Below are 27,258 nucleotides of genomic sequence, written 5' to 3'. Positions count from 1 at the left end.
GCTTTGTAAATTAAGTCCCTATGGCTTCTTGAAAGGAACCAGTTTGTTCCCTGGATTGGAAAAGAGACAGCTGTGCAGGTGGTGTGCAGGTAACCATAGCTGCTGTGAATTCTTGTACACAGTAGCCATGTCCTCTCTACAAGACAGCATTTCACCATATTTCTCCCTATCCTCTGGCTCTTACATTGTCCCCACACGTGCCCTGCCGTCTACAGTGTCCCTGAACCTTGGGAGAAGGTTGGATATAGTTGTCCCACTCAGTCTCCCGTTCTCAAAGTTCTGACCAGTTCTGTATCCCTCCATTGGCTGCTGATCACTGCAAAAAGAAACCTCTCTGACCAAGGCTGAGGGCAGCCCAGGTCTATAGGCGTAGATATTTTGCCACCAGTCCAAATTCTGGACAAAGATGGGGTGGGTGATTGCTAGGTCCCACCCCTTACTGAGGAACTATGAGCAATACGTATGAGCAGGATCCTCAGAGGATTCTGATTTTTGATGCTGTGACCACACTCAAAAATAGGTTTCCCATACTCCAGCGCATGGCCATACCCCCACATATATATGCAGCACAAACTGGATAAACTTAGAAGGGTACTTATATGCATGCATGCAAAACAAAACCCAAAACATGAAATTAAGAGGAGGATGTGCTGAGAATATATAGGGGGAGTTAGAGATGGGCAGTGGTAGATATAATCATATTTCATTGTATATATATTTTGAAATTCTCAAGAATAAAGCAAAAATAAAACATTTCTTAATGGAGAAAAAAAAGGGAGGGGCTGATAGTGTTAACTCCAAAGTTAATGAACAATGCCAACATGTCCCCAAATGGAGACTCATTTCTGGCACTCTGGGAGCAGCTTCCAAGCTTGGAACCAAGGCGAAGCTGACTCTGAACAGGTGGGCTGCAAATGGAAGGGCTCTGTCACTGGGCCTATTTTGTGGAGGAGCAGCAGGCCTCCCTACTTAAGAACAGTTCCCAATAGTGCAGATTGTCTTTGTAAGCCAACAGTCTAAGTAGGATCAAAGGAACAGCCTTGCCCTGCTGGGCTTTTTACTGGTCTTGGAGTCCTAAAAGCTACTTGAGAAAAATGCAAACCAGCTCTGCCGAGGAGCAGCCCTGCTCATTCAGAGGCCCATTCTAGCAGGCCACATAAAAGCATTCCACCAGGGCCATCTATTTTATCCTTGTTTTGAACCTCACCAAGGCCAAATTGGTAGTGTTGGAATTAACCAAATAGTACTAGCTTCCCCTTACCATCATTCAGTTCTTTCAGGTTGTTACTTTAAAGCACTCGGTATGCCATAGTAAAAGACAGAAAAAAAGGGCCACTTATGTGGATTTTCAGTCTGGAGGAACAGCATAGATGGTGAACGCAAACATTAAGACAGGAGGAAATATTTTCAGATGATGATAAGCATAACGGAGAAAAACCCAACAGTAGAGCACGGGTGCCATGGAGGTTGGCAGGAGCTATTTTACACCGAGGGGTCAAACGCAGGCCTCTCTTAGTGAGACCAAGACAGTCTTCTGAATGGGAGACAATAAGAAAGACTTTACAAAGTCTGCAGTGCGCCTGTGCACTCCTTGGGGTGCAAGGGCTGTGCGTGCGCTAGGAACAGTCAGGTAAGACCAGCGCTAGCTGAAGACGATGGCTTGCATCTAGAGAGGACAGTGGCTCGCATCTAGGGGCATGTGTGGGAGGCAGGGGCCTGGGAATAAGTTTGAAATGTTCCAGGAAACAAAACCTGGAGCTTGAGATGGGAGGTGAGGATTCTGAGTCTTAGAAAGCAAGCTAAGGAAACCCCGGGGAAGGACGGCCTATGAGAAGAAGTCATTGAAGGGAAAGGAAAGGGCGCCTGGAATTATCATCTGAGTCCGGCCTCGCCAGGTGCAGGTGATAGGTTGGCTTAAGAAACTGGGGAAAGGGACAGTTTCAGAGGGGTCTGCAGAGCTGGGCAGACAGGGACAGAGAGGCTGTGGGAGCCACAGGGCTCTGAAGAGACTATGCTTGTATGCGAGGACAACAAGAACACTGAAAGTCACCATCTTCAATTATTTTTTCCCTAGCACCCAGGTATTCTGTGGGGCATTCCAGTTCTAACACAGGGGACACACATGAGCTGGTGACACGGCAATGGGAGCAGAGGTGTGAGGAGGTACCAAGTGACCAAAGCATGCATAGATCCTGGCCTGAAGACGAGTCAGGATGGTGGGACCATCCGTTCCGCCTGACCATGAAGAACCAGGGGACTGGAGGGAAGTTAGTACCCAGCTCAAGCTAAGAAGGGGTTTGGTTGCATCTGTGTGGGATTCACCATGAGGAGCGTCCCGATTGTTTCTTGTTAACTTGTCACAATAAAAAGAATAAATGAATCACAGACTTTTTGATTTTTTTTTTTTTTTTTTTTGTCCCGAGAATGGACAGAACCTGCTTTGGCTGATGAACCTGCCAGACAAATGACCACAGATAGCATCCTTGTGCCGGAAGTTCTAACGCCATTTGCACATTCACTCGAAGGCATTTAAAATTGTTTGTTTTTCACTCCCTTTGTCTTCCAGGCAACTGAGATTTGTGTCATTTCTCACATAAAATTAATGTGCCCAGAGAGGGTGTTTGGGGCACCTGAATATACTCCCAGATGCTTGCCAACAAATAGTATAACCCAGAGTAACCGCAGATACCAGGAAACTAAACTGGGACCGTGGTAGTAGGGGATTTGGGTGGGGTGAGGGGCACTAGAGAGGGTAGGACACAGTTACTATGAAGAGGAAATGGGGAAAACTGATAGGAAAGACTTACCTGGGGAGGAAGAGGGGAGGAAGAGGAATAACACTAGGATATTTGAAAAAAATCCACAGGGGATTATATTATTTCATGGTTACTTAATCTCTCTCTCTCTCTCTCTCTCTCTCTCTCTCTCACACACACACACACACACACACACACACGCACACGCACACGCACACGCACACGCACACACACACGCACACACACACACACACACACAATTTCATTGGAGCTATGACAATTGGGGTGACGATGCCCCCACCCCCATAGACTAACAACCCCCCTCTAATGCTAGGTAGGGAAAATGTCTTTTGGAGTTAACGGTTATAGGAATTCAAGAGACTCCCAGAGCGATTGTAGTTGTCCTTGGTAACCCCCAGGGAAACAAGGTAAGACCCTGTTGCTGAAGATACATCACACTCCATACAGGGCATCTGGAGAAATCAATCTAGTTAGGACCAGGAAGTGCCTCCCCTATCATCAGTTATCATAGAAGCATCAGAAGCCATGCAAGCATCCAAGGAGAAAGGCAAGCAATAGTCCTATGCGGCTGTGACGCCAGCATACCACAGCAATGGCCAGCACAGCCAGATACTCTGAGAGAGGCACCAGTGGCACTGTCTTCTGGCGTAAGCAATAGCTACTTATTAGGACTTAGCATCCACTCAAAGGGAGGAACCCATGCTTGGCTTTCTAAATTAGGTGGCGAGGCCGTGGGACCTAGAGAAGAACCCACTATTTGCCACTTTCTAAAACCAGTATAGTTTCTAACTGCATTGTAACTACTCTTGTCCTTTATACCACAGCCGAGTGTAGCTGTCACCCCTCATCAAAGAGGCTTCTTTTCTGCAGTAGACTAAACTCAGAGAAAGTCATACCTGGTCAAAATGAAGAAGTCAACTGACTGTGGAATAACTACCTCAATTAACACATTAACAACACACACACATATTCTCATATTCATTCATATTCTCTCTCTCTCTCTCTCTCTCTCTCTCTCTCTCTCTCTCTCTCTCTCCCGTCTGTGGGTATCATATGACCAGCTGCCTCTTACAGTCCCTCTACTGTGACTTCTCCACCATGGTGGATCCTAACCTCAAAACTGTGAGCCAATCAAGTCCTTTCTCCCTTAAGTCACTTTTGTCAGGACACCTCATGGCAATGTGAATAGTAACTAGGAGGGTGGAGCCTTAATAACAGAGGTAATGGCAGCCTTCCACAGGATCCACTGCCTGGGTTGAAGACACTTCTCCATCACAGAACCCTTTGGGGAGTCAAAAGGATTACTCTCTTTTAGAAGAATGTAAGTATGGCCATTTAGAGGGCGGGTTTGTGGGAAGAAGCCTTCCCTACCTTTTGCTAAGCCATTACTAGAGGAAGATAGAACTGAAAGGAAAGATTGTTCCTTGGTTTATGTTGATCAACACTAAAGTCTCCAGCCTCCTTTGTAGTAGAAGGTTCTTGTGTACCAGATGAGTACATTCCTTGTTTTCTTTTATTCCAATTGACTGTTTACAGGTAAGCTGGCTCCAAAGGTGAACCATGAGGGGAACATGCAGTCGGCTGTGCAGACTTTTATTGAAGATCCTGATGTCCCCATAGTTGTCTTTCTATTACACTGAGAAAGCTAATTTCTTTTTTCTGATACTAAAGGCCTTAGTAGAGGTAGAGAGTTATAAACACCCCCCCCCCGCAGCCACGTCTCCTCTCATTAATGGATAATAATTAGGGGCCAGGGAGAGAAAGCTCAGCAGGTGACAGTGTTTATTAAAGAGGATTTAAGTTTGGCTTCCAGCATCCCTGTCAGGTAGCTCCCCATTGTCTCTGACTCCAGCTTCAGAGGCATCTGGTTCCTCTGGGCTCCATGGGCACTTGCACACATGTTCACATATATATATATAATTAATATATAAATAGTTCAGAATTTAGAGTAATTAAGCACATACTTAAAATTTTGTGGAAATTGGCTAAATGTGCATGTATTAACACGTTTATAATCTACATATATATTTTATACTATATATGCACAGAACTATTTAAAAGACACCAGAAATGAAATGTACTCTCCAAGGAGAATGTAAAATTAAATAGGAGGCAATCTCCAATGGAAAGGAAGATAACATAGGGTCCTGTTGTAAATTTTCAATGCTTGTAAGTGGTCAGTATTATTCACACCTCTAGAAAGTTTTCTACAGATCATTATGAATTTTGTTATATACCCAAAGCATTGTAGGGGCAGTAACCATATCTCAGTCACACTGAATAAAATAAACAGTTTTCAGAGTTGGAAATATTTTCTGGGGGGAGAAAAAGCCAGCTAGCAGCTACATGTGGGCTCGTTTTGGGTTCCTGGAACTGACGCACATCAGCATGTCTTTTGAGACATGTGCATGGCATATTATTACAGCTGTATATCATCAGAGAGAAAAAAAAATAATTGGTTTTCCTTGGAGTATCTCTAAGTTGGTGTCACATTCAATAACCCTGTAGTTGAAAAATCTATATGTGATGGATGAAGTTTGGACTATCTTCTGAATCTAATTTTTCCCATGCCAGCTTCTGCAGGCCCCAGTGAACATGTCATTTTAAAGGTGAGAGCTGGTGCAATACTTAGAAGATGTTGCTTCTGCCAGATACTGACCTGGGGGGGTGGGGGTGGGAACAGTCTGCTTCACGGGTACCTGGGGGGTGGGAACAGTCTACTTCATGTGTACCACCTTGCAGAGGAGCAAGGGGTGGTTCCAGGAGCCTGGGACCCCATGCTGGGCTCTCTACCAAGGCGCAGCCAGGACCATTGGCATTGTAGGCCAAGAGTAACTTATTTTGTCTTTCTCTTCCTTAGGGACCAGCATCTCTTGTTCATCTCCACTAAATGAATCCACATGATGTGGAAATCTGGTTTAGACATTCCCAATTACCCTAACAACATTACTCTAGATACGGTGATTAATAATCGGCATTACAGGTCTGGCCTTGAAGCTGACTTTGGAATGGAGCCTCTACTAAGGGGCTTAGAGGCTCATCTCCAGATTCAAAATTGCCTAGACGCCTGGGTTGGCTTAGGAACTTTTGAACAAGAACCAACAGGACCTCTTTTTAAATTTTAAAATTCAGATTTACGACGCAGGAGATGCGAATGAACCTATTTTCTTGAAGTCGATTTTCTGTCTGACAACTACCTAATGTTTTCAGTCCTAGGTGAGACGGAACCTCTTGCCAGCCTGTATGACACGCATTTGAGATTTACATTGCATAATCTTGATGAAATAAGTGGAAGTGAGTTACTAAACTGTTGTCCAAAATGATTCTCAGGGGTGGGGAGGATTTCTGTAAATAAATGATAAGAAGAGATTTCTCTTACCTATCAGCAGGGCTTCCTTCTCAGATTTTAAACCTTGGCTTCTTTTTTCAGTGTTGGTCTCTCGGTCCTGGTTAACCAACGCAACCGTCAACACATTGATTTCCTATAAAGTTAAAACGCAAAAGTCATGTAGGTATTTATGTAGACCCCATGCATTTTAATGAACAGACTCCACCCTTTTCTTAAACTCTATAAAACAGGCCATTGTTTCCTCTTAGAAGCGGAGATAAAATCTTAAAGTTATTTGTACAGTAATAGGTTCCTAACTTCGCTCTCATATAAAAGATGCTATTTAAGAGTAATAAATTTAACAAAACTATCCTAGATTTTTATCAATTAAACCATACCAAACACCTCTATTCACAAAGGCTGTATTTGACTGTAGCCATGATAATATGTTTTATTCTAAACATGGAATTTTAGGGGCTGTGTCAAAGCTTACAAAAGACTGATCATGTAGTAACTGAATGAGCATGGGTTTCAGGATGGGCTGAGAAGCTGAGGTAGAGCTGATGGTGGAGTATTTGAGTGAGTCAGAGTGGATTCTTATGAACAAGAAAGTAGGGAAGGGAAGGCAAACCTGGGAGATGGGCTGGGATTTTTGTTTGTTTTTTAACTAAACAATGAGGAATTGAACAAGAGCTGTTTACACATGACATGCCAAGCCTGGGCCTGCTTAGAATTATTTTTATGGCCTTCTAAAAGTTAAAGATAGAGATAAAGATCTAACTTCTATCCTTCCAGTATTGATTTATAACTTGAAATAGAATGTGATATGATAGAAACATAGTAGCTTGTACATATGTGTAATCACCAGGGAAGTTGAGTCTTCTTGGAGGGAAGTTCCTAACCGAAAGACAGCTTCCTCCCCTTGAGGGAGAGCCAACATGGTTGGATAAATGCACCTTGTACTCAGCCTTGCCATGCATGGATAAGTACCAGGGCAACAAAGAGACAGTTGTAACTTGAGGGGAGTGGTTGCAGGAGAGTGCTGGGAATCAGCAAGGAAGATTCCTGGACCTCTAAATAAAATGTAGGGTCAGAATGGCGCCCAAGAGAATGGAGCAAGCCGCAGCTTTAACATTAGCTGTCTGGCTTCGAGGGAGGCAGGGATGCTATGCACTGTAAAGGAAGGTAAGCTGAAAAGCACCAGAGCCCAAGTTACTGCTAGATGCCATCTTACCCTACAAGCCTTTGAAACCTGTGTATCTTTACAGGGAATCAGGACGCCCCTGAGGAACCTCAGAGCCTCAGGACAAGCAGGCTACCAGAACCTCAGGAAAGGGTCCCACAGAACTAGGGAGGTCTCCTCCCTGGCACTGCAGTTGCTAGTATGGACAGTTCATCATCAACCACACTTGTCTCTTCATCCATGCTCTATAGCCACAGAGCCACAGATGCAAAGGCTCTATCGGTACCCACAGGTCTAGTGATGCTCTCTACATTATATACCACCAGGAACATGGATAACAGCACAGTGGACACAAATGCCATCTGAATATACCCCAGGGAATCCAGAAAAGGTATTTTCCATAGGCCGTGGTCTGTGGGCCATAGGCACTGATGACAAAGCCCAGGTATCATCTGTAGGTGTCCCTGGGGCCTGTAGAAGGCCATCCGTATTCTACAGCTTCAGAGGATCAACTATTGCATGGCAAGCCCAAGAACAACTGACAACTACACCGCGAGGCTGTGGTGACCAGGGCCACGGTCCCCAGTATTACTGTGCTCATCCTATGGGAAACATGGAAGGTCCTTTCCCATCCAGTGAATCAAAACCTGTGAGAGTCATTTCTCTAGGCTCAAGGATATTCTATATTCATCCCAAGGGCCCTAGAAGAAAGGATGTTTCATGTTCTATGGCTCAGGGACTTTTTCCTACATTCTTAGTGTCACTTATTCTAGGATCTAGGACAGGCTTTCCAATCTATATCTTGTATCACCAAGACTGTGGCAGCTGCCCTCACAGGTTTTACACTGTAACACCCAAGGATATATACCTTTAGAAATCTATATGAACTGCAAAGTCATAAAACTATTTTCATGAATCACTTTAATCTAGGTCACTGAGATCCAATATACATTGCTGATATCAACATAACCAAACAAATTACACACAGGTTAAACTTTTGAGACCACCCATAAGAAAGCCAAGAGATGTACCCAACCAGCACCATACATCCAATGTAGATTAAAAAAAAAATACTTTTCTACACAAACTACTTCATAAAATTAGAAGAGGCAACTCTTTCACATGATGAACAGGCATCGGAATAGGGATATAAGAAACAGAAAAAGAAGTACAGAGCCTCCAAAGGAACTTAGGAATTCTCCAGAAATAGATCCAAATTTGAACGAAATCTATGAAAAGGATACAAAATAATTATGCTAAGGAAATTTCACAAGGTCCAAGACAGGTGACCTAAAGAAATGAGAAAGCCGACATTCCAGAAGGAAAAGAACATTAGAAACCTACTTCATGAAATAATAGCAGAAACATTCTTGAATTATCAAAGAGGTGGTGGTACTCAGCTATAAGAAAATGGACTCAACTAGATTTGAAAAACAAAACACTTCACCAAAACATTATAGACAAAAATGGTAAAAGTACAAATAAAGATCCCAAAAGCAGCAAGCAAAAAAATAATAAATAAAAAGAAGCTTCAGGTCCCATATAAGGGAATTCCCATTAGATTTTTAGAAGGTTTCTTTGCAGAGACCTCATAGGCTAGAAGAATGCATGATATACTCGAAGTCCTGAAAGAGGAAAAAGCAACAATAGAGCACCCCCATATATACCCCAAAACCCTGCCATCCAAGATTACTGTATCCAGTAATTAGGGAAAGCCACAGAATTATCACTAGGAGGCCAACCTAACAGGATACTTATAGGAATACTAGAATCAAAAGGACAGTACTACCATGAAAACACACAGGCACATAAAACTCACTGGAAGAACAGTTGTATAAAAGATAAAAGAGGGAGGGAACCCAACAAGAGCATGCTGGAAAGCTACTGAATCACAAAGGTAAGTGATAGTCAGGAAACCCAAACAATACACACAACAAATAGGAAATGACTAACAAAAGAGAGGGAGTTCATAATTATCAATAATGGTGAGGATAAATGGATTAACTTCATCTACTGAAATATGCAGACTGGCCAAATAGATCAACAATAACAAGATGAAAGCAAAAAAAAAAAAAACCAAGATCTACCTATATGCTGCCCCAAACCAAAACATCCAAAAGATTCTCATGCCACTTCTTATAGACTCAATGTGAAAGATTGGAGAAGGACGTTGCTCACAAATGGAAACCAAAAGCAAGGTGGGACCATGACACTCACACCAGAAAGAGGAGAATTTAAATAAAAAGAGTAAACACACAAAAAAGCCATCATATATTAATAAAGCAACTCAACAGATGACATAACAACTAAACATATATGCACCCACCACAGAATACCTAAGGGGTTAAAAACATCCTACATACAATACTAGATGGTAGTCTTCAATATCAAATTTTCTCAATCATCCAGACATGGAGGGAACAAAGAAATACCCGATTTGAACCACACTACAGAACAAATGGACCTAAAGGGCACATGAGAAGATTCCATTCAGCACTCACAGAGTACGTACTGTTCTTATCACGTCAAAATTCCCTACGATAGATCATGCTTCACAAAAGGTGTGTTGGACATCCTGAGCTGGAAGGTTGAAGGTGATGCTCCAGTGTTTTAGTGCATACCGAGGACTATGTGGTCAATCAGCAATCTCTGTTGCTGCTATACGTTTTGAAGCAGCGTCCCGCACATCCTCAATATTCGGGTGATATTTATTCCTTCTCAAATCTCTGATGGCATGGAATACTAGGAAGTTATAATCTCATGATTAAGCTTAAGTTCTTCAGGATTTGAGGAGATGTTTTAGGTTAAGATAATCTTTTTAGGATGGTAATACGAGTTAGGAAAGAAAATGATTTGGATACAAAACTCTAACTCAGTAAGATAGGATAGATAATAGAATACCGTCTCTAAACTGGATAATGCTATGCATTATGTTATAATGTAAGCCATAGTTGATAGCTTTTCATAATTGTTATTGTATTCAGCTTATAAGAATAGAAAAGAGCCTTTTATTAGACTAAAAAGAGAAATTGTAGAGAGAATATCTTGCGTCTGAAGGAGGGAAAAGCTACTATCTTTTTGTCTCTAGTATTCCTGTAAGTATCCTGTTAGGCTGGTCTCCTAGCAATAAATTCTGTGGTTTTCCCTAACTGATTACTGGGTACAGTATCTTGGATGGCAGGGTTTTTTTTTTTTTTTTTTTTTTGTGTGTGTGTGTGTGGAGGGGTGTTCTATGCACTTGTCAATAATAAATCTGATGGCAAATTAGCTGGACAGGAAGTGGAAGACGGGACTTCCTGAGAGGGAAAAGGGAACTCTGAGAAGAGGTGAAAGAGGCCTTTTACTGGGAGACATGAGAGGAGACAGATGTGACTATGGGCCTGGAAGGTTTAGCTAGCCATGTGGTTGGATGGCGCTAGGTGGTCTGTTGACTTAGATGAGCTAGTTGAGAGTCTGCCCAGCTAAGTCCCAAGCTTTGAAATATTAAAAGGTTTCTGGGTGGTTATTTGGGAAACTAGCTGGTTAAGGAATAATTGCTTCTGTATTTGTTTCCAGCATTAATATATACAAAATATTAATAATTTTTCATTTATGCACAATCAACTTTAAAATACAGCAAGCCTTAAGGTTTATGCAAGAATGCTGTATTTGGCAGAGTGATGGGGATACGAACAGGAATTCCTTATGAGAAGAAGTTACATGTGGCATTTCCAGAGCAAGCTTTCACAATTAGAGCCGATAAGGACTATGTAGATTTCATCTTTCTGGGTTAATGGGGTCAAGGAGTCTGCTGAGTTTTGTGAATGGTTTACATTAAAGATAAACAGGGACATGCACTGGGCTTCCATGCCTGGGAATGAATGTAAGGATGGCAAACAGAATACAGGCTGAGTTTCTATGACATCTCCCAGGAGAGGATCAGGGAGAAGAAAGAAGAACATTAACCAAGAAGATGGTTACATCATCAAAAAATACCAGTAATGAACCTCAGAGCTAAGTGGAAATAATATCTTGGAGAGAGGGTGATCTGTTCACAGCCTGAATAATAATTGAAGACAAATGAAATTACACACAAGAGTTTAGCAGACAACAGGTCCACATTAATTGCTAAGACTGAGTGGTATCCTGGGGCCAGCTCACAGTGGAGGATTCAGTTTGAGTTAGGAGTGGATAATGGAGGAAGCCAACATGTTAGGAGTTGGCAGGGAATGGCAAATGCACACAGACTATGCTACCCGTGGGTACTGTTCAGTATCTGTCCCCATCTCCAGTGCTGGAGTCATTAAGAAACAGACTTTGAATAGGGCCCCAACATATGCTATAGAATAACACTGGCCAGAGCCCATATAGAGCTATGACTTGTTCTGATAATGCCATAAGGGTGAAGATGAAAGATAGGACCACCCTCCTGTGGAAACATACCTCCCTATTGGATACTGTGGTTTGTTTTCACTGGCAGTGGCTGTAGGGTAGACCTAACTCCCCACATAAGTGTATCCACAACTGTCCAGAGGACCTGAGCCTGCCAGAGAGGTTGGCAACTTCTTCAGCTTTGGGGTGTTTATGTTTTTTATTATTATTTTTGTTTGTTGGTTTGTTATTTAAGTCTTCAAGAAGGGAAACAAACTTTGCTGGGAAGTGGGACAAGACCCATTGACGACATGGGCTCCAAGTAGCACTTGTCACCTATGATGAATTATCTCTAGAATCTCTGAAAGTGAATATGACCTTTTCAATTATAGTCAAAAGTGTGTCTAACCTAATAACTAGATACTTGGGTCTATACTATCATTTAGTGAAGTGGTCAGACTTGTGACCACTCAAAAATTACCCATCTGAGCCTCTACACTTAAGCCTGCCACAGGTATAATTCAAGGTCACATCGTTTTCCAGATAGGTGAGCATGTATGTCACATATTTTGCTAATGCTACCCTTAAAGTTAGTAATATGTTTAAGAACTAAAAGACAGCATAATGATAGTAGATAGCTATTTTATGTGCTGTGCTTCTACCATTTTGCACCTACTAGAAAGGGGCTGGTTGTCTTGTGTTAGTGACTTGTAAATTATTGGTTCCTGAGGAAAATAAGGACAATCTGATTAATCTGTGTTTATAACACTACTGCTTAATTGAAAAAGATAATTACAATTAGTGGTAGTCTGCCAGTTTGTGGAAGTCTAAAAGATATAAAGTAAACATAGGCAATATTTTAGTCTTGTGAGCTATTATGTAGTTTCTAAACATACAGATCTGATGTTTCTAAAAACACATCAAAACAAAGCCCATAAATTTCCACCACCAAGAAGATTAAAGTAAATTAAACACGCAGAAACAATAAGAAGCTAGGCAATCCCTAAACTAGAACCTTGTTGCTGCAGTTGAGTTTTTTATTTTCAATGACTCAAAAAACATCATCTGTGTCACATACATACATAAAATGACTACTTTGTACCAAGGGATTCTAAGTTTTTAGGGAAACTGAGCACAAAGTGACAGAGAGGTGACACTTGGAGTATGACAAGCCATTGTTATGAAAGCATCTGTGAATGTTGATGGGAGGAACTGCAGAAGCAGCTAGATTTTAAAGAGTTCAGATGTTATCTGGAAGCCTTAACCAGAGAAGGGCTTTATGCCAACAGATCTGAACTCTAGGACACACTGAGTTGGACACAAATGAAAGGGGATGAAGGGACACAAAATGGTTGTGTACAGGAATAGTGTCATTATTTTTTTTAACCTCTTAATGAGGGTCAAATCTAAGTTAATAATGTGCAGAGTGCAGGAGAAGAAATATTTATGAGGTGGAAATAAATAGATAAATTCTGGGAATGGGTTAGGTGCCTGGCGAACAGAAGCAGAGAAATGTATAACTCTGGGCGATGATGCTTCCAGTTTCAGAAATTCTGAACTCAAGGTTTGTATGGCATCTTGCTGAAATAGTTGAAAGGAAATGGGACGTGCAAGCTTTTGCCTGAGAAGCAAAGCCCTCATCCTTCTTTCTGTGGGGCATTTCTCAGGAGTTTGCAGCAGGAACCTAGACTCTCTGAGACAAAGAGCTGGCCGGTTCACATTTTCCAAAACCGGAGTTTACCACCCCCTCACCACAACACACACTCTCAAGTGTTACTTAGCACATTACAACAGCATGGCAAGTATCCCGTCAGCTCTACTGTGGGAAAACTGAGCATCTTTCTGAGGTCAAAGTCTGGTGAAGCTAGAGTGACAGGGCTCACATCATAAATCTCAAGTGGACACGTGCCAAAACGCTATGGGAATAATTCCTTGCAGAGACGAGCCATGATGTTGAACACTAAAGGTGACCATTCCAAGGGTATCAGATAATGTAAAATTGAAATCTCTAAGCCTGCAAAGCCTCTTAAGGTGGGACACAGACATGAATTGTGCTACAAAGATCTCTTCATTTTTTGGATGAATTAAATAATTTCTGTCAAGAGTTTCAACAGAGAGAGAAGCTATCTAATAGCTCTAAAAGATACAATAAGGTCTATGCTGTCTACTTAGGGTAATTTGGGGGGGATTCATTTTTTTCAAGGGCACTGAATCACAAATTACACTTGGTTATCTTTTCTTAAAATCTTCACTGTCCTTATTGCTAGTATAAATCTCTAGTCCATGGAAAAGGTCTTATCAAATGAGGGCGATTAATATTAGAAGCATAGAATAATGAAGACCCTTTATCTGTTTATCCCCCCCTTTGCTCAATAGAAGCAGTATGAAGAACATTGTGCCTACCAGGCATTCTAGAAATGATATACTAGATCCTGGACATTTCAGAGCTGGGGGTGGAAGTTGATAATCATGAATGGTAGCAGGAGAGTGCAGGGGACTAATGGTGGACAAAGTTTTACAAGCCCCAAAGGAATGGACAGATGGTAGGCTGTGTACAACTCAACTATATCCCATGTTACAGAAATAGAGAGTATGTGCTCTAAAGTAAGGAACCAGACAAGAGTGTTCTTTCTACTCTGACTCAATTGAACTCAGTTTTTCCATTTCAACGACTTCAAAAGATATAGTCTATGCCAAATATGTATACAAAATGCTTACTCTTTATGCCAGGGAATTCTAAGCTTTTAGGGGCACTGGGCACAAAGGGATATGGAACTCAGGATACAACAAGCAACTGCTACAAAAGGTATATGAGATAGTCATGTTGGTAGATGAAACTGGAGAAGTAGGTAGATCTTAATATTGATGCTTTAACCAGACTAGAAGAAATCAATCAAAAGGAAATAAATAGGAAAGGAAGACATCATAGTGGCCCTATTTGTGGATGTTCTAATCTGATATTAGATCAGATCTAATCTAAGAATCCACTGGAAAACTCTTAGCTTAAATCTGATAAACGTGTTGAATAAAAACAGCAGGTCACACAATCAACATGTGAAAATCCTGCATAGCTATGACAAACATACTGAGGGGAAAAAAAAGCAACAGAAAATCCCATTCATAACTGTTTCAAAAACCAAATAGAAATAAACCCAAAGAGGCTTATCCAATGTAAAATGAAAAGATTGAAGGAAAAGAAAAACTATAGAAGACACTAGAAGGTAGAAAGACATCCTATGCTCACACTGTAAAAGTGAATGTTTTGCTGCAGGTGACAGGTTCAATTTATTCACCACTGCGGTGGTTTGAATAGGTTCAGTCACCATCAACTCATGTGCTTGAATGCTTGGCCCACAGAAAATGGCACTGTTAGGAGGTGTGACCTTGTTGGAGTAGGTGTGGACTTGTTGGAGGGAGTGTGTCATTGTGGGCGGGCTTCAAGGTCTCCTAGGCTTAAGCTCCACCCAGTATGGAATTTCTTGGCTATCTGCGGAAGACATTTCCCCTTCTGCTGCCTGTGGATCAAGATGTAGAACTCTCAGCTCCTTCTCCAGCACATGTCCACCTGCATACTGCCATGCTTCTTGCCATGATGATAATGGACTAAACCTCTGAAATGGTAAGCCAGCCCCAATTAAATGTTTGCCTTTATAAGAGTTGCCTTGGTCATGGTCACTTATTCACAGCAGTAAAACCCTAACTAAGACAACTATTAAAATCCCAACAATACCATTCACAGATGAAAGCACAATGTATCCCAAAGACTCAAAGCAATTTTGAGCAAAAGAAACAATGGGAGAGGCTACACTGGGTTTCAAATTCTCCTGCTGAACCATAGCAAGCTACTGACACTAAAACTGACAAAGAGATCAATAAAACTGAATTGATGGCCTAGAACTAAACTCCCAAAGATATTTCCATCTACTTCTTGACAAAAGTGTCAAAAACATACATTGGAGAAAAGACAGCCTCTTCTCCAGATAGTGCTGGGAAAACTGAATATTGTCTTACTTAGGGTTTCATTGCAGCAAAGAGACACCATGACCAATGCAACTCTTACAATGGTAAACATTTAACTGGAGCTGGTTTACAGTTTCACAGGTTCAGTCCATTATCATCATAGTGGGTACCAGGGTAGTGGTGCTGAAGGAGTCAAGAGTTCTACATCCTGATCCAAATACAGATAGGAGACTCTCTTCCACAGGTAGCTAGAAGAAGGGTCTCATCTGAAATGGGCATAGGAAGTCAAAGCCCACCTACACAATGATATAGTTCTTCCAACAAGGCCACAACTCTTAATAGTACCACTTCCTATAGCTAAACATGAATCTCTGGGGGCCAAATCTATTTAAACTACTGCAGATATTTACATTATAAAAAAATCAAATTAGGTCCACATCTTTCATTTTACACAAACATCAATTTGAAATGTTATCAAAGACCTTGATGTTAGCCCTGAAAACCTGAAATTTCTAAAGGAAAACAAAGCAAACAAAACCACTTTAGATACAGGTACAAGTACTTTCTGAAAAGGTTTCTTACAACCAAGGACACTATTGTAAGAAATTACTGCTAGGAGTATGTAATATTACAAAGTTTCTGCAGACCAAAGGAAAAATTAACAGAGTAAAGAAACAGATTACAGAATGTAATCTGCTGGACAGTATCTAAAATATATGAAGAGCCCAGTGGGGAAAAATCTGAATAATACTATCAACAAATGAACATATGAAAAGATACTAGAAAAAAAGGCACATAAAAATGCTCAATATCCTTAGCCATCAGGGAAATGCAAATCCAGTTTACAGTTATAATGGCCAACACTGGAAAAAAAAAAACCCACCAAGTCTGTGAAGAAAGCCTCTTACAATAAATACTGGTGGGCATGCAAATTAATATAAAAACTATAAAAAAAATCAGTATTAAAAACTAAAAAAACTAAAAATAGAACAACCATATGATCCACCTGTACTGTAACTCCTGGTAATGAAATCGAAAGGAATGGAAGTTACTAAACCACAGAGACCTACTCATTTACGTTTATCGAGAGTCTATACATCGTAGCTAAGTTACAGAAGCTGTCTTGGTGTTCATCAACAGAGGAACAGTTTGCAGAGCTAGAACTGTGCTTTAACTTTCCTTTGTTCTAATTCCCTTTCATGTATTCTAGCCTCGCAGAAGATGGAGCACCTGGCACATACACTCTTTCCTGTGGTTATTTCATTTAATTAATCCAGTGGCCTCTGTGCCTTTATTTCTATTTTCTTTCTCCTGCACAACTTCCTGTATATGTGGTGTCCACCAACTGCATAGACAGCTTTAGTACCTAGAGTTGTAACTTGCTCACTAGTACCTCTGCAGACATCCCCGATGGGTTTCTAGCCACCTTTCCGATGGTTATTTTCTCATTCTTATCCTGGCGTATTAGACATTAGCAACACCAAGACATCTGCTCCTTTTACACCTAGTTCTATTACATATAAGGCTCCAGCCTTTGTCCTAATTTTTACTTCATGTCCACTGGCTTATTCTGTTCCCCTGCTGGTCTATTGCCCCCATTCTCCTTCTGACACCCTAACACTGGTCATTGCCAAAGTTCCATTTTCAATTCTTTTCTTCTCCATTTCCTGTCACCAAAGTCCTTCCATTTCATGCTCTTAAGTCTCCATTCTTCCTTGTCAACTAACCACTGGGCTTTTCTGCTTGAACCAATCACTGCTTTATTCAAATTCAAACTGAGCTGGGCATGGTGGCACACGACTTTAATCCTAGCACTTAGGAGTCAAAACCAGGAAGATCTCTGTGAGTTTGAGACCAGCCTGGTCCAGATAGCAAGCTCCAGGATAGACAGGATTACATCCTGCAGGTGGAACAACAATATGAACTAACCAGTACCCCCTGAGCTCGTGTCTCTAGCTGCATATGTAGCAGAAGATGGCCTAATCGGCCATCATTGGGAGGAGAGGCCCTTGGTCTTACAAAGATTATATGCCCCAGTACANGTAGTGGGAGTGGGTGGGTAGGGGAGTGGGGGCGGGGGGGGTATAGGGAACTTTCGGGATAGCATTTGAAATGTAAATAAAGAAAATAATAGTAATAATAAAAAACAAACATGCAAGCAAACAACCAGGCAACCAAATAGAATTAAGATGACAGGTAGCCATACAAAGGTGGAAGAGGTACTATACACTCAGGCTTACACCTTAGCCCTTTCACTGATATGTTGAAGCTTAGAAGACTGCTAATCAATCTCCAAGTCTCAAGATCAGGAAGCTACTTGTCTAAAATGTGGGTGCTAGGTACAACTGGTATTTTTATGATTCATGGACTCTAACCACATAATAAAAAACAAAAAAAAAAAACAAAAAACAAAACTGAACTCAAGTCTTTCTTAATACTCCTCTAAAAATCCTATAGTTTCTGAATAAAGGTGACTCTCTCTCCCACCGCGGCTTACATTCACTCAATAGGTGTGGGACGACCTGAGTACTTTGTTCATCCATACTGTGATTTTGTGCAAGTCTTGTTCAGGCAGTGCTAGCCACTGTGAGTTCATGTGTGTGACTGTTCTGTCAGGGCTGGAGATACTGCTTTCAAAAGGACATCTACTCCCTTTGGGTTTTACAACCTTCCATCTCTTCTTTGGTGGGTGAGAGAGTGTGAGCTTGAGGTACCATTATCTACTGCAAAGAGAAATTTCTCTGATGAAGGTTGAGAGAGGTACGAATATGTAATTATAAAGATAAGAACTTAGGGGGAGTATATTGTGTTTATTATGTACTAGTTTCTCCCCTAGGGTCTATGACCTAGACAGCCATGGCTTCCTGGCCCAGTTAGCGGGGTTGGTCATGGGTTTCATCTTGTGGAGCCAATCAGAAAGTGGTTGGTCAATGCCATAACATTTGTGGTACCGTTACACCAGTGGCCATATCTTGTTAGGCTGGTCATTACTGTAGTGCGCGAGTGGGTAAACTGCTGATGTCTTTCCCCTACTCAGTACCACTGATAGAACATTCCAGCATTATGAAAGCTAGCTAGTAGATGTTAAGCTTTCAGGTTGGTAACAACTTGGCATTTTCCCATTCCCTATGGTTCTTAGAATGTTCTCTTCTCTTTGCCCCACTATGTCTAACTTAAACCCTTTTCTACACAGCACAAGTCCCATATCTCCCAAAGGAACTTGTTTCTTGCAAACTTTCATTATCTGGAAACTATTTTCATGCCATTGATGTGGCAATTGACCACTTGAACATTTGCGGAGAATTGGCTTCCATCTCAATTTGTTTCTCCAATAAAGCTTTTAGTGCAGTTCCCATATCTAAGCAAGCGAGCCCACTTGGTTGAGTGGAGCTGTGTTCTAATTCTGTCACCATGATCTGCACACTGGATAGCTTCAGGCGGAGCATTGCTTGAAACCTTAACTTTCCCTGATGCAAAACAAGGACAATACATCTATCCCCCAGGGTTGCTGTGAGAACCAAATTTGAAAACTATACACCTACACCTCTGAGTGCATTGTAATGCATCGTTATTTACATTTATTCTTTATGGAACTGACACACTATAGAACAGGCATTTAATCTAAATCCATGCAAAAATACAGTGTTAGACCTTTTACTGCAATCTTACAAAACAGATATGCAAAAATGTTAACTGTGTTGAGTTTGAAGAGTGAATGTTTTTCAAAATCTCTGTGGCAATTTTGTTATACTTTTATCCTTATTATTTAAGAGGAAATGAAAAGAAAGCAAAGACATGCAAATTTCACTCTGAAGAACTCTATGTATGCATCTCCAGTAGCTATATATTTCAGTAGATAATATACTGAGTAACATTCCACATATCCACACCTTTAAAGTAGAGACCATCATTACTCGACTTCTCCTACAGCCCTCTAAGGCGACTGCTTCAACAGCTGCTGGTGAATGGGCCAGTCAACAAGGTGTATATGGTAGAAATTCATGGTTGCCAGTGACTCTGCCAGCATGGCTGCACAAGGTTTACCCCCTTCTCTGACTTACTCATCCTATGGTTATGTGTTGTTTACTTGTATGCCCCACTCATAAATCTCACATTTCATGAAGTCAGAGGCCCTGTGGACAGGAGTTAGGATGCTCGTCAGCTACTTCCTTACCTTTTCCTCCAATCTATGGGAAGTGGGACAAGCAATCTCACACATGTGCATGCCTGTCTCCATTAACCCCTTGAAACTCAGTCTTCCTAGGATTAGGGCTGTGGTTGGGGGAGGAAGGAGAGTAGACACACATCTTTCACATCTTCCTCAAGGATCCAGTCACTGGTAATTGTCACTGACTTGCTGGGTATCCTTGTCTCAACTTTTTCTTCATAGAAAGATTAGATGGGAATGATCTCTAAAGGTGGTTCCAAAACTTCATAAACCATGCAGCCAGCATGTTGCACTTCTGATACTATGGAGGAGGAGGAGGAGGAGGAGGAAAGCAAACTGCCAAATGGGCTAGAAGAACTCTAATGCAGACAAGCGATGGAATAGGAATTTCCCATGGTTTCAGGAAAGGGAAGAATGTATCTACCCCAAAGAGTGAGACGAATTATATGGGATTCTCATGGCTTAGAAATCCTGAAGCTAAGACCATCAAGAAATAGATGGCAGAAAATTCTAAGAGCTAGAGGATGGAAAGGGTTGGAGTGAACCGTGTCTTCTCAACATGACAGGATCAGTGTTCTTGGGAACATACAACAGTTGTTCCCTGAAAAAGACCTGCCTGTAGAAGATCAAGCCAACTGACATTCTACCATGGAGGGGCTCATAGTTCTCAACTCCCAGCTGAGGAGTGTTACTGACAGTTGATGGCTTTTGGAAGGAGATTTGGTATTCTTTAAGGGTATGACCCTGGGTAGGTCAACCATGCTACAGTGGATGGCCCCATATTCAGGAGTATATGGGCAGTGCAGATGGGACTCATTACATTGGGAAAGAGTAAGAAGGGGGGCAGATTAGGAGGAGGTAGCGGGAAGAGTAAGGAGTGAGTTCATTGTATGCAGTTCTCAGTGAGAAAAAATATCCTACTAAAAGACCGGATTCTTCCTCTTGCAGAAGTCATTAACTGATGGTAGCTCTTTATTGGTCTTCTCTAGGGAAGAGCCCTTGATGGGTTATCCAGTCTTAAATGGTCAGTCATCCTTAAATACATGAATATGAGCAACATGAAATAAACTTTGCATAGTGTATTTATACATGTAAGTATACATGTAACAATGATAATTAAAGAATAAAAGGCTATGACTTTAAGATAGAATCGGAGGCAGGCCCTGTGGAAAGAGTTTAAGGGATGAGAGGGAGAGGGGACATGATGTAAATACAAGTATTTATATATAAAATTCTAGAAAACACAAAATAAAATCTCTTGCATAGTAGTCATCTAAAAAGCAAGGGAAAAGGAAATTCTGACATTTCATTGGTTTCTAGATCCCAGCATTGTCAGTCCTGAAGGTCAAGGCCCCTATCTTGCCTGCATCCTTCTCTAGCAGCCTTTGATGTACTGGGTCAGCTAAGGGGAAGCCCCAGAGGCCCAAAAGGTGTTGGTGTCAGAGAGATAGCTCGAAAGGAGGCAGCTGGGCTGTGCCCTCGGCCGAAGTAGAGCAACTCAGCCCAGTGGGGCCGTATTTAATATTCTGAGACAATGCACCTCAGTGGGGTTGGCTGGGTCCGCACCATAGGCACTCTGTCTGGGGACAGCTCCAGGAGCCGTGTTCTCTGCAGTTTCCCATAGCACCGATGACAGTAGGCAAGAACTGGCTTTACAGCCTGAGGAGCACCATCTAGAGACATGCAGGTGAAGGCTGGGGCTGAGGTGTCAGTGACAGTCACATATAGCAGCTTCCCTTTGAGACCACCTCAATTTCTGCTTGTTCAACAAACACTACCTGGGACTTATTAGAGGGAGGGAATGTGATAAGCACTCTATAAATATGAACCCATCTAATTCCCACTAAAACTCTATGAAAAGCTGAAACGAGAGGAGCAGGAGTTCGAATCCAGGGAGACCTTGACTTCACACCAAACAAACCTAATGTATGAGGTCAGGGGCTACATTTCTATACCAGGCACAACAAAAGCTCAGGCTTGACGAAGGCGACATGATCAGTAAAAAGCAGACTTGGAACTTGAACCAGCACTGTCCCATTCCAGGTCCCCACCGCTGTGCTGTGTGCTGCCGCCTGCAAAAAGCCCTTCAGGCACCAATTAGTATCTTTTCCAACTGAAAAATTCTCTATGATACAAATGTAGAGTACTGGTGAAACACTGAGACAGGCCCCTACTGAGGGCAGCCATCTGGTACTGGATGACTGGGGAGCCAGCAAGGTCTTCAGCAATGCTCAGCAAATGGTGAATACTGAATAGTCCTGGGGCAAAAAAGGCCACAAGGCAGGAGATGGCCAGGAGGGTGGCTAGGATGCAGGCTCAGCAGATTGGCTGCCCTGTTGTTCTTTGGAAGTGAAGGACTTTCAGTGGATCTGTGTGACTTCTAACTCCAGTGTGCATGGCAGTGAACACTGATGGAGAGGTTAGCCACATACACTCTGGATGGTGGCCAGAGGAGAGCTGACGTCAAGGTGAACTCTTAAGAGAACAGGGAAAGAGCCCTGTGCAGGATTGGTTTGGCAGGTGACAAAGCAGAGAGACCCATGGATCAGAGCCAGCCTTACTCCAAGCATTATATATAAGAGCAGGATCTCTGATGGCCAAGAGAGGGAAGGAGGGCGTGGAAGCTGCTATGGGGGAAGAAGGGGAGGATGCTATTTAGGGATCAGGAATCTGAGAAGGGAGAAACCAGTTAACATTTAAGCCAGTCTCGGTGGCTAGCAGATAAGAACCCCAGGATGAGCAACCACAGAGAAGCAGATAAACCAGCCCCCCTTGGAAAGGCAGACTCGAGGTCTTAGACACGGGGAAAAGGAAAGATGCGTGTGGGACGCATTGGGGTTACAAATGCCTATCCCTGGGTCACTTTCATATTGCGAGCCCACCCCACCTCCCTCGGGGTCCCAACCCGCACTTGCTGTCTGGTAGAGGCAGAAGCAGATTACAGTAGCAACCTCAAACACGGGACCACCAGGACCCTGGTTGTTCACTCTGCTTGCTTAGAGCCCTTCCTCTCCACTTCAGCGCCAGTCTAGTAGGAAGCCCAGTGCCGTCTGAACCGCCGTGACAACCGTTTTCGGGGAAGAAGAAAGCCTGGCCCTGGGCGGATATTTGTCGAATCACACTGACTGAATGTGATACCACATACACAGAAAGGGTAAGCTGTGTGGGAGACACAGACCAGCCATTGTAGAAATCTGATCAGTAACTCCCGGGCCAAGGTGAGCTATCTAAAGTCAGCGGGGAACTGGCGGAGATGATGGCGGCAAAGCATGATGCAATTGATGCAATCGCTTTGAATCTTTCTCGTCCTTTAGATCCAGTGCTCCATCACTGCAAAGTAACAAAATTTCTTCCCTTTTTTAGACAGATATAAAGGAGCTAATTTTTAGCTGGTATCCATTATTAATGCTTTCAGTGATTTTAAATATTAACTTATATGATGGGGACCAAGATAAAGCTTTTAAAAATATAAGACAGGAGAAGTTTCCTCATTCAGTTTTACTCTTTATAACAGTTATTAGCTTTCTCTTTATGAATATGACGTACAGCAAAGTTTATAAAATGCACATTAAAAGAAAGTGAAAGTAAGTGAAATTTCACTACCAAGATAAAAACACTATTAACTTGAAGAATGTTCTTTATATTTTACATATAACCCTCTTCCTACATATAGTATATGCTTGGCCATTTCTCCAACTCACACTCTGAAAGGAGGACCTGTCATCTTCCATCTTGGTTCCTTGCTGTCTAACACAAAGCCTGCTGTCATGGTGAATACTTAATAAACAACAGAAGAATGAAAGTATTATGTAAGTACAATCAATTTCTAGCCAAAGGAAACTGAAGGGGGGATTTAAATATTCGGTACTATATTTTGTGCAAATGTTGTTAGATTTTGTTGCCATTTAGACAAAAATACAGTTAGGAATTGACAGATGTTGAGCGATTAGAAAGAAACCATATTAATTTGGAGAAAAATTAAAGAGGTGGGCATATCCATCATTGGCCTTGCCTAGCCAGGTCCTTCTGAGCCCCAGGGACAAAGAGTAGATAGAGTGTGGGAGGCACACAGCTGGCTGCTGGGAGCGTGGGAAGTCACAGCGCAGGTACTGTGCTCTAGAAAAACATGGCCCATTGTGACCAGACAGACTTTATTGCTGACTAGTTCCCGTGTGGAAAAAAGAACCCCTCACGCATGCCCCAGAAATAGAATATGCCCGACAAAGAAGACAACACTTTCATAGGAAAGAACAATTTCCATTCTCAACATTTCTCATTAAACACTACAAGCATCACTGCTGCTTGGGCCAGAGCTTAATTATGGCCACCACAGTTCACAACATACGTAAGTGGTGGTCTCCAGTCAGTTAAATGACTTTTTTTTTTGGCACAGCTTTGCCACAGTCGTATTAAAAAAAGAAAAAGATAAAACAAAACAAAAACCCCTACCTTTTTATTCCAACAACTCCACAAATTCTTTAAATGAAGCTGTAGTGTTTTATTTAGTTTTTACAATGATGTCACAATGGTAGATGTCACCCGGTGAAAATATGCTCCTTCTGGAGAACAGGTGTGCATTCCTCTCCAGTGTGTGAGAAGTGCACCCCTCACTGCTGTATTTACACGGGTCCATATATTTCATAGTCTGAATGGACGCTGACATGAAAAATCTCCTTTCTCATAAGAATGGAGCAGCAAAAAAGAAGAAACTAAAGTGAAATGTATTTTTTTAAATGTATGTATGTGCAACCAGAATTAGTCGGGTTGATTTATCTTGCGTGATACTGAGTCTATTGCTGGTAAAGATTAATCATATTACGGTGCTGCTGGCATGTTATTTTCTCAGTTCATTTCTCAGTATGACATTTCTTATTTTTCCCTGCGACAATGCACTCACTATCATAATTTTCACCTGCTAAGTTTACATTACTAACGATATTATTACAATTTAGAGGGCTTTTTTTTTTTTTGACCTTTATCATGGTAAATTAGGTCACGAGAAAAGATGGGATACAATTTGATGGGTGGGAAGGAAAAACATTTAATTATTCTGAAAGTAAATCAAAGTTCAACCTGATTACCTCGAATACTGTGAAGGCTCAGCCAACATTAAATACCCCACCTCCCAATATGCCAGAACCCAACTCTCTCTCCTTGCTGATGTCAGACACAAGAAACGGTTCCAGCACTAAGTACTTGGGGATGCAACCATGTGGTACGGGAAGGATGCAGAACTTGATAAAGCAGTGCAAATACTGGCCACGATGGTATTACTAAATGCTGTTACTGACAGATGACAGGTAGATCGCCATTTCACACGAGAAACTGAGGCACATATCAGATAAGTAGCTGCTGTTCACATACCTGGAAAGTAATGGTTCCAGGATGCGGCCCAGATACTCAGACTCTGGGGTTATTAATCTACTTGCCCTGTCTGCTCCTTTCCTGAATTGGAGCTTCTCCTCTGTATGTTAATACTCTTGGCTGAGTGCCATGTCCTGGTGGTGGGGGTGGGGCACATCCCTCTTCCACCTCTTGCTGTCTTGATACTGGGTTGTGTTCTGCCAGAGAGCAGTGACTGCTGCACTCCAGTGCTTGACCCACTGACTTAGATGGACCTGCTTCCATGGGGCCAGTTCTGGGTATGCCGACGGTTTGCATTACCTCATCGGATGCTGATTTCTTTTGCACCAGATTCTGGTAATTCCTAACTGTATGTTTCCTTTTTGGAGTTATGTAGCAGCAAAGCTGAACCTTTGGGCTTTAAGCCCAACACGGGTATTGCTGAGACATTTGGAGCCCTCGGTTTCATTTGCTTGAATTTATTGAGCTTCCACGACTCTTTATTTACCAGGTATTTATTGGGAATCTATTATAATGGCAGGTTTTGACTCAAGACAACAAGGTGTAAAGATGATTAAGAGTGGGTCCTGCTCTCTCACAGTGTAAGAATGGAGCAGCGGGCCAGGCATGTAAAATATGTCAGAACATAGCGTGATATAAAGAGGCTCAGTCAAATCTCTCTAGCGCGGTCTTGGCTGATAGGATGTGGCGCTTTTACACAAAGTGTGGCCTGCAGACTGGTAGCACTTGCTTAGCATTTGTGGGGCCCTATGTCCAATTCCCAGCACTAAAAAAAACAAAACACCCCCAACCAAACAAGAAAACAGCAACAACAAAATAATGTAGTTTCTCAGGCCCCAATCTGAACCTACCTGATCAGAAACTCTACATTGGGGCCCAGCCCCCTCTGCTTCAAATAGCTCTCTGGCTTCATTGCTTTTCTGGCAGTTGGCAACTACTGCCCCGGAAGGTAAAATTCACATGCGGGGTTCAGGAGTGGTGAATGGGAAGATGAGCTTGCTAACCCCGAGTTCTATTTCTATCACAGAAAACAAGACCGAAACCAAGAGAAATGAGACAAGAGCAGCCCCAGCAATACCCACATGCATACAGCAATTAAATAAGAAAAGAGACTGGGCTAAATAAAAAAATCCAGAAAGTAAGATGTGTGAATGGGGCAATCCTTACCATCTCAGCTCTGACTTTCGTAGTCTACCTGGCCCTTCTCCATATGGCTTCAAGTTAACTCTCTAAAGACAGCTTTATAATAACCCGCAGGAAATACACAGAAATAAGGGCTTGCCCCTCTCATTGAGCGAGGCTGAACGGACACAACAGAGCGGCCTGAGGCTGTAGAATGGCCATGCCAGTCCACCGACGTGTATTACAGACACGCTGGCTTCCGGGGGCTCCCTGTTGTGCTCGGTTCTGAAGAGGGTCCATGCAGATGCTTTGAGGAACTGACACCTGAGTTGGGGGTCCGCCTATCATGTCTGGCCTCTTCAAAAATGCTTGGAATGGAGGTGGTAGACTGTGGGAAGACTCTGGGAACCTGTCATTGATTTGGGAGGATCGCGTAGGGTAGGGCCCCAAGCAAAGGGTATTGAGCTGGGCTCAAAAAGCAGGTGGGATTTGCAAAGCCAGCGAAAAGGGATGACATGACAGATGGAGCAAGCTGAATTATCAATAAAAAATCTAATTATTTAGAATTTTTAATGAATGGTTCACCTAGCTGAATTTGACCTGTTGATTAAAGCTATTTATTCAGGCTAGCAGGCCAACGGTAATTCTGCTTTTAGCAAGGAACCAATTCGAGTATTACCACATAAAAAGGTTCAGGACTGACATGTACGTGGGCGAATGGTGGGGGTGGTGGGGCAAGGCAGGATATTGGACCGACATGGACATTGGGTTTTAAATTTTGCACTCACAGATCTTTCTCATAGTTTTGAATCATCATTCTGAAAGCTGGTGTGGTAAGGAATTGCCTGTGCAAATTAGATTCTGCGTGCCTCATAAACATAAGTGGTTCATCAGCATACATGGAACAGTCTGGAAGCTGTCCAGACAGAAAAAGCCACTCTGCAATCCTCCAGAGAGGCTGACATAATAGGAATGACGTGATGCTGAGTTCTCAGGCCACGGACCT

The 27,258-nt window shown here is 42.2% G+C and overlaps 1 protein-coding gene across 5 annotated transcripts in view; it reads right to left on the bottom strand.

The window, feature by feature from the left end:
* The window catches only part of Enox1 (ecto-NOX disulfide-thiol exchanger 1), a 549,637-nt gene that overhangs the window by 15,754 nt on the left and 506,625 nt on the right, over positions 1-27,258 (bottom strand). For all 5 annotated transcript variants that reach the window (XM_021202858.2, XM_021202859.2, XM_029541528.1 and 2 more), the window contains one exon: positions 6,157-6,259. In XM_021202858.2, the coding sequence (XP_021058517.1) occupies positions 6,157-6,259 (103 nt within the window). The remainder of the gene's footprint in view (positions 1-6,156; positions 6,260-27,258) is intronic.

This window comes from Mus pahari, chromosome 8 (genome assembly GCF_900095145.1).
Source record: "Mus pahari chromosome 8, PAHARI_EIJ_v1.1, whole genome shotgun sequence".
Lineage (NCBI taxonomy): Eukaryota > Metazoa > Chordata > Mammalia > Rodentia > Muridae > Mus > Mus pahari.
This window is presented reverse-complemented; position numbering and strand designations above follow the sequence as displayed.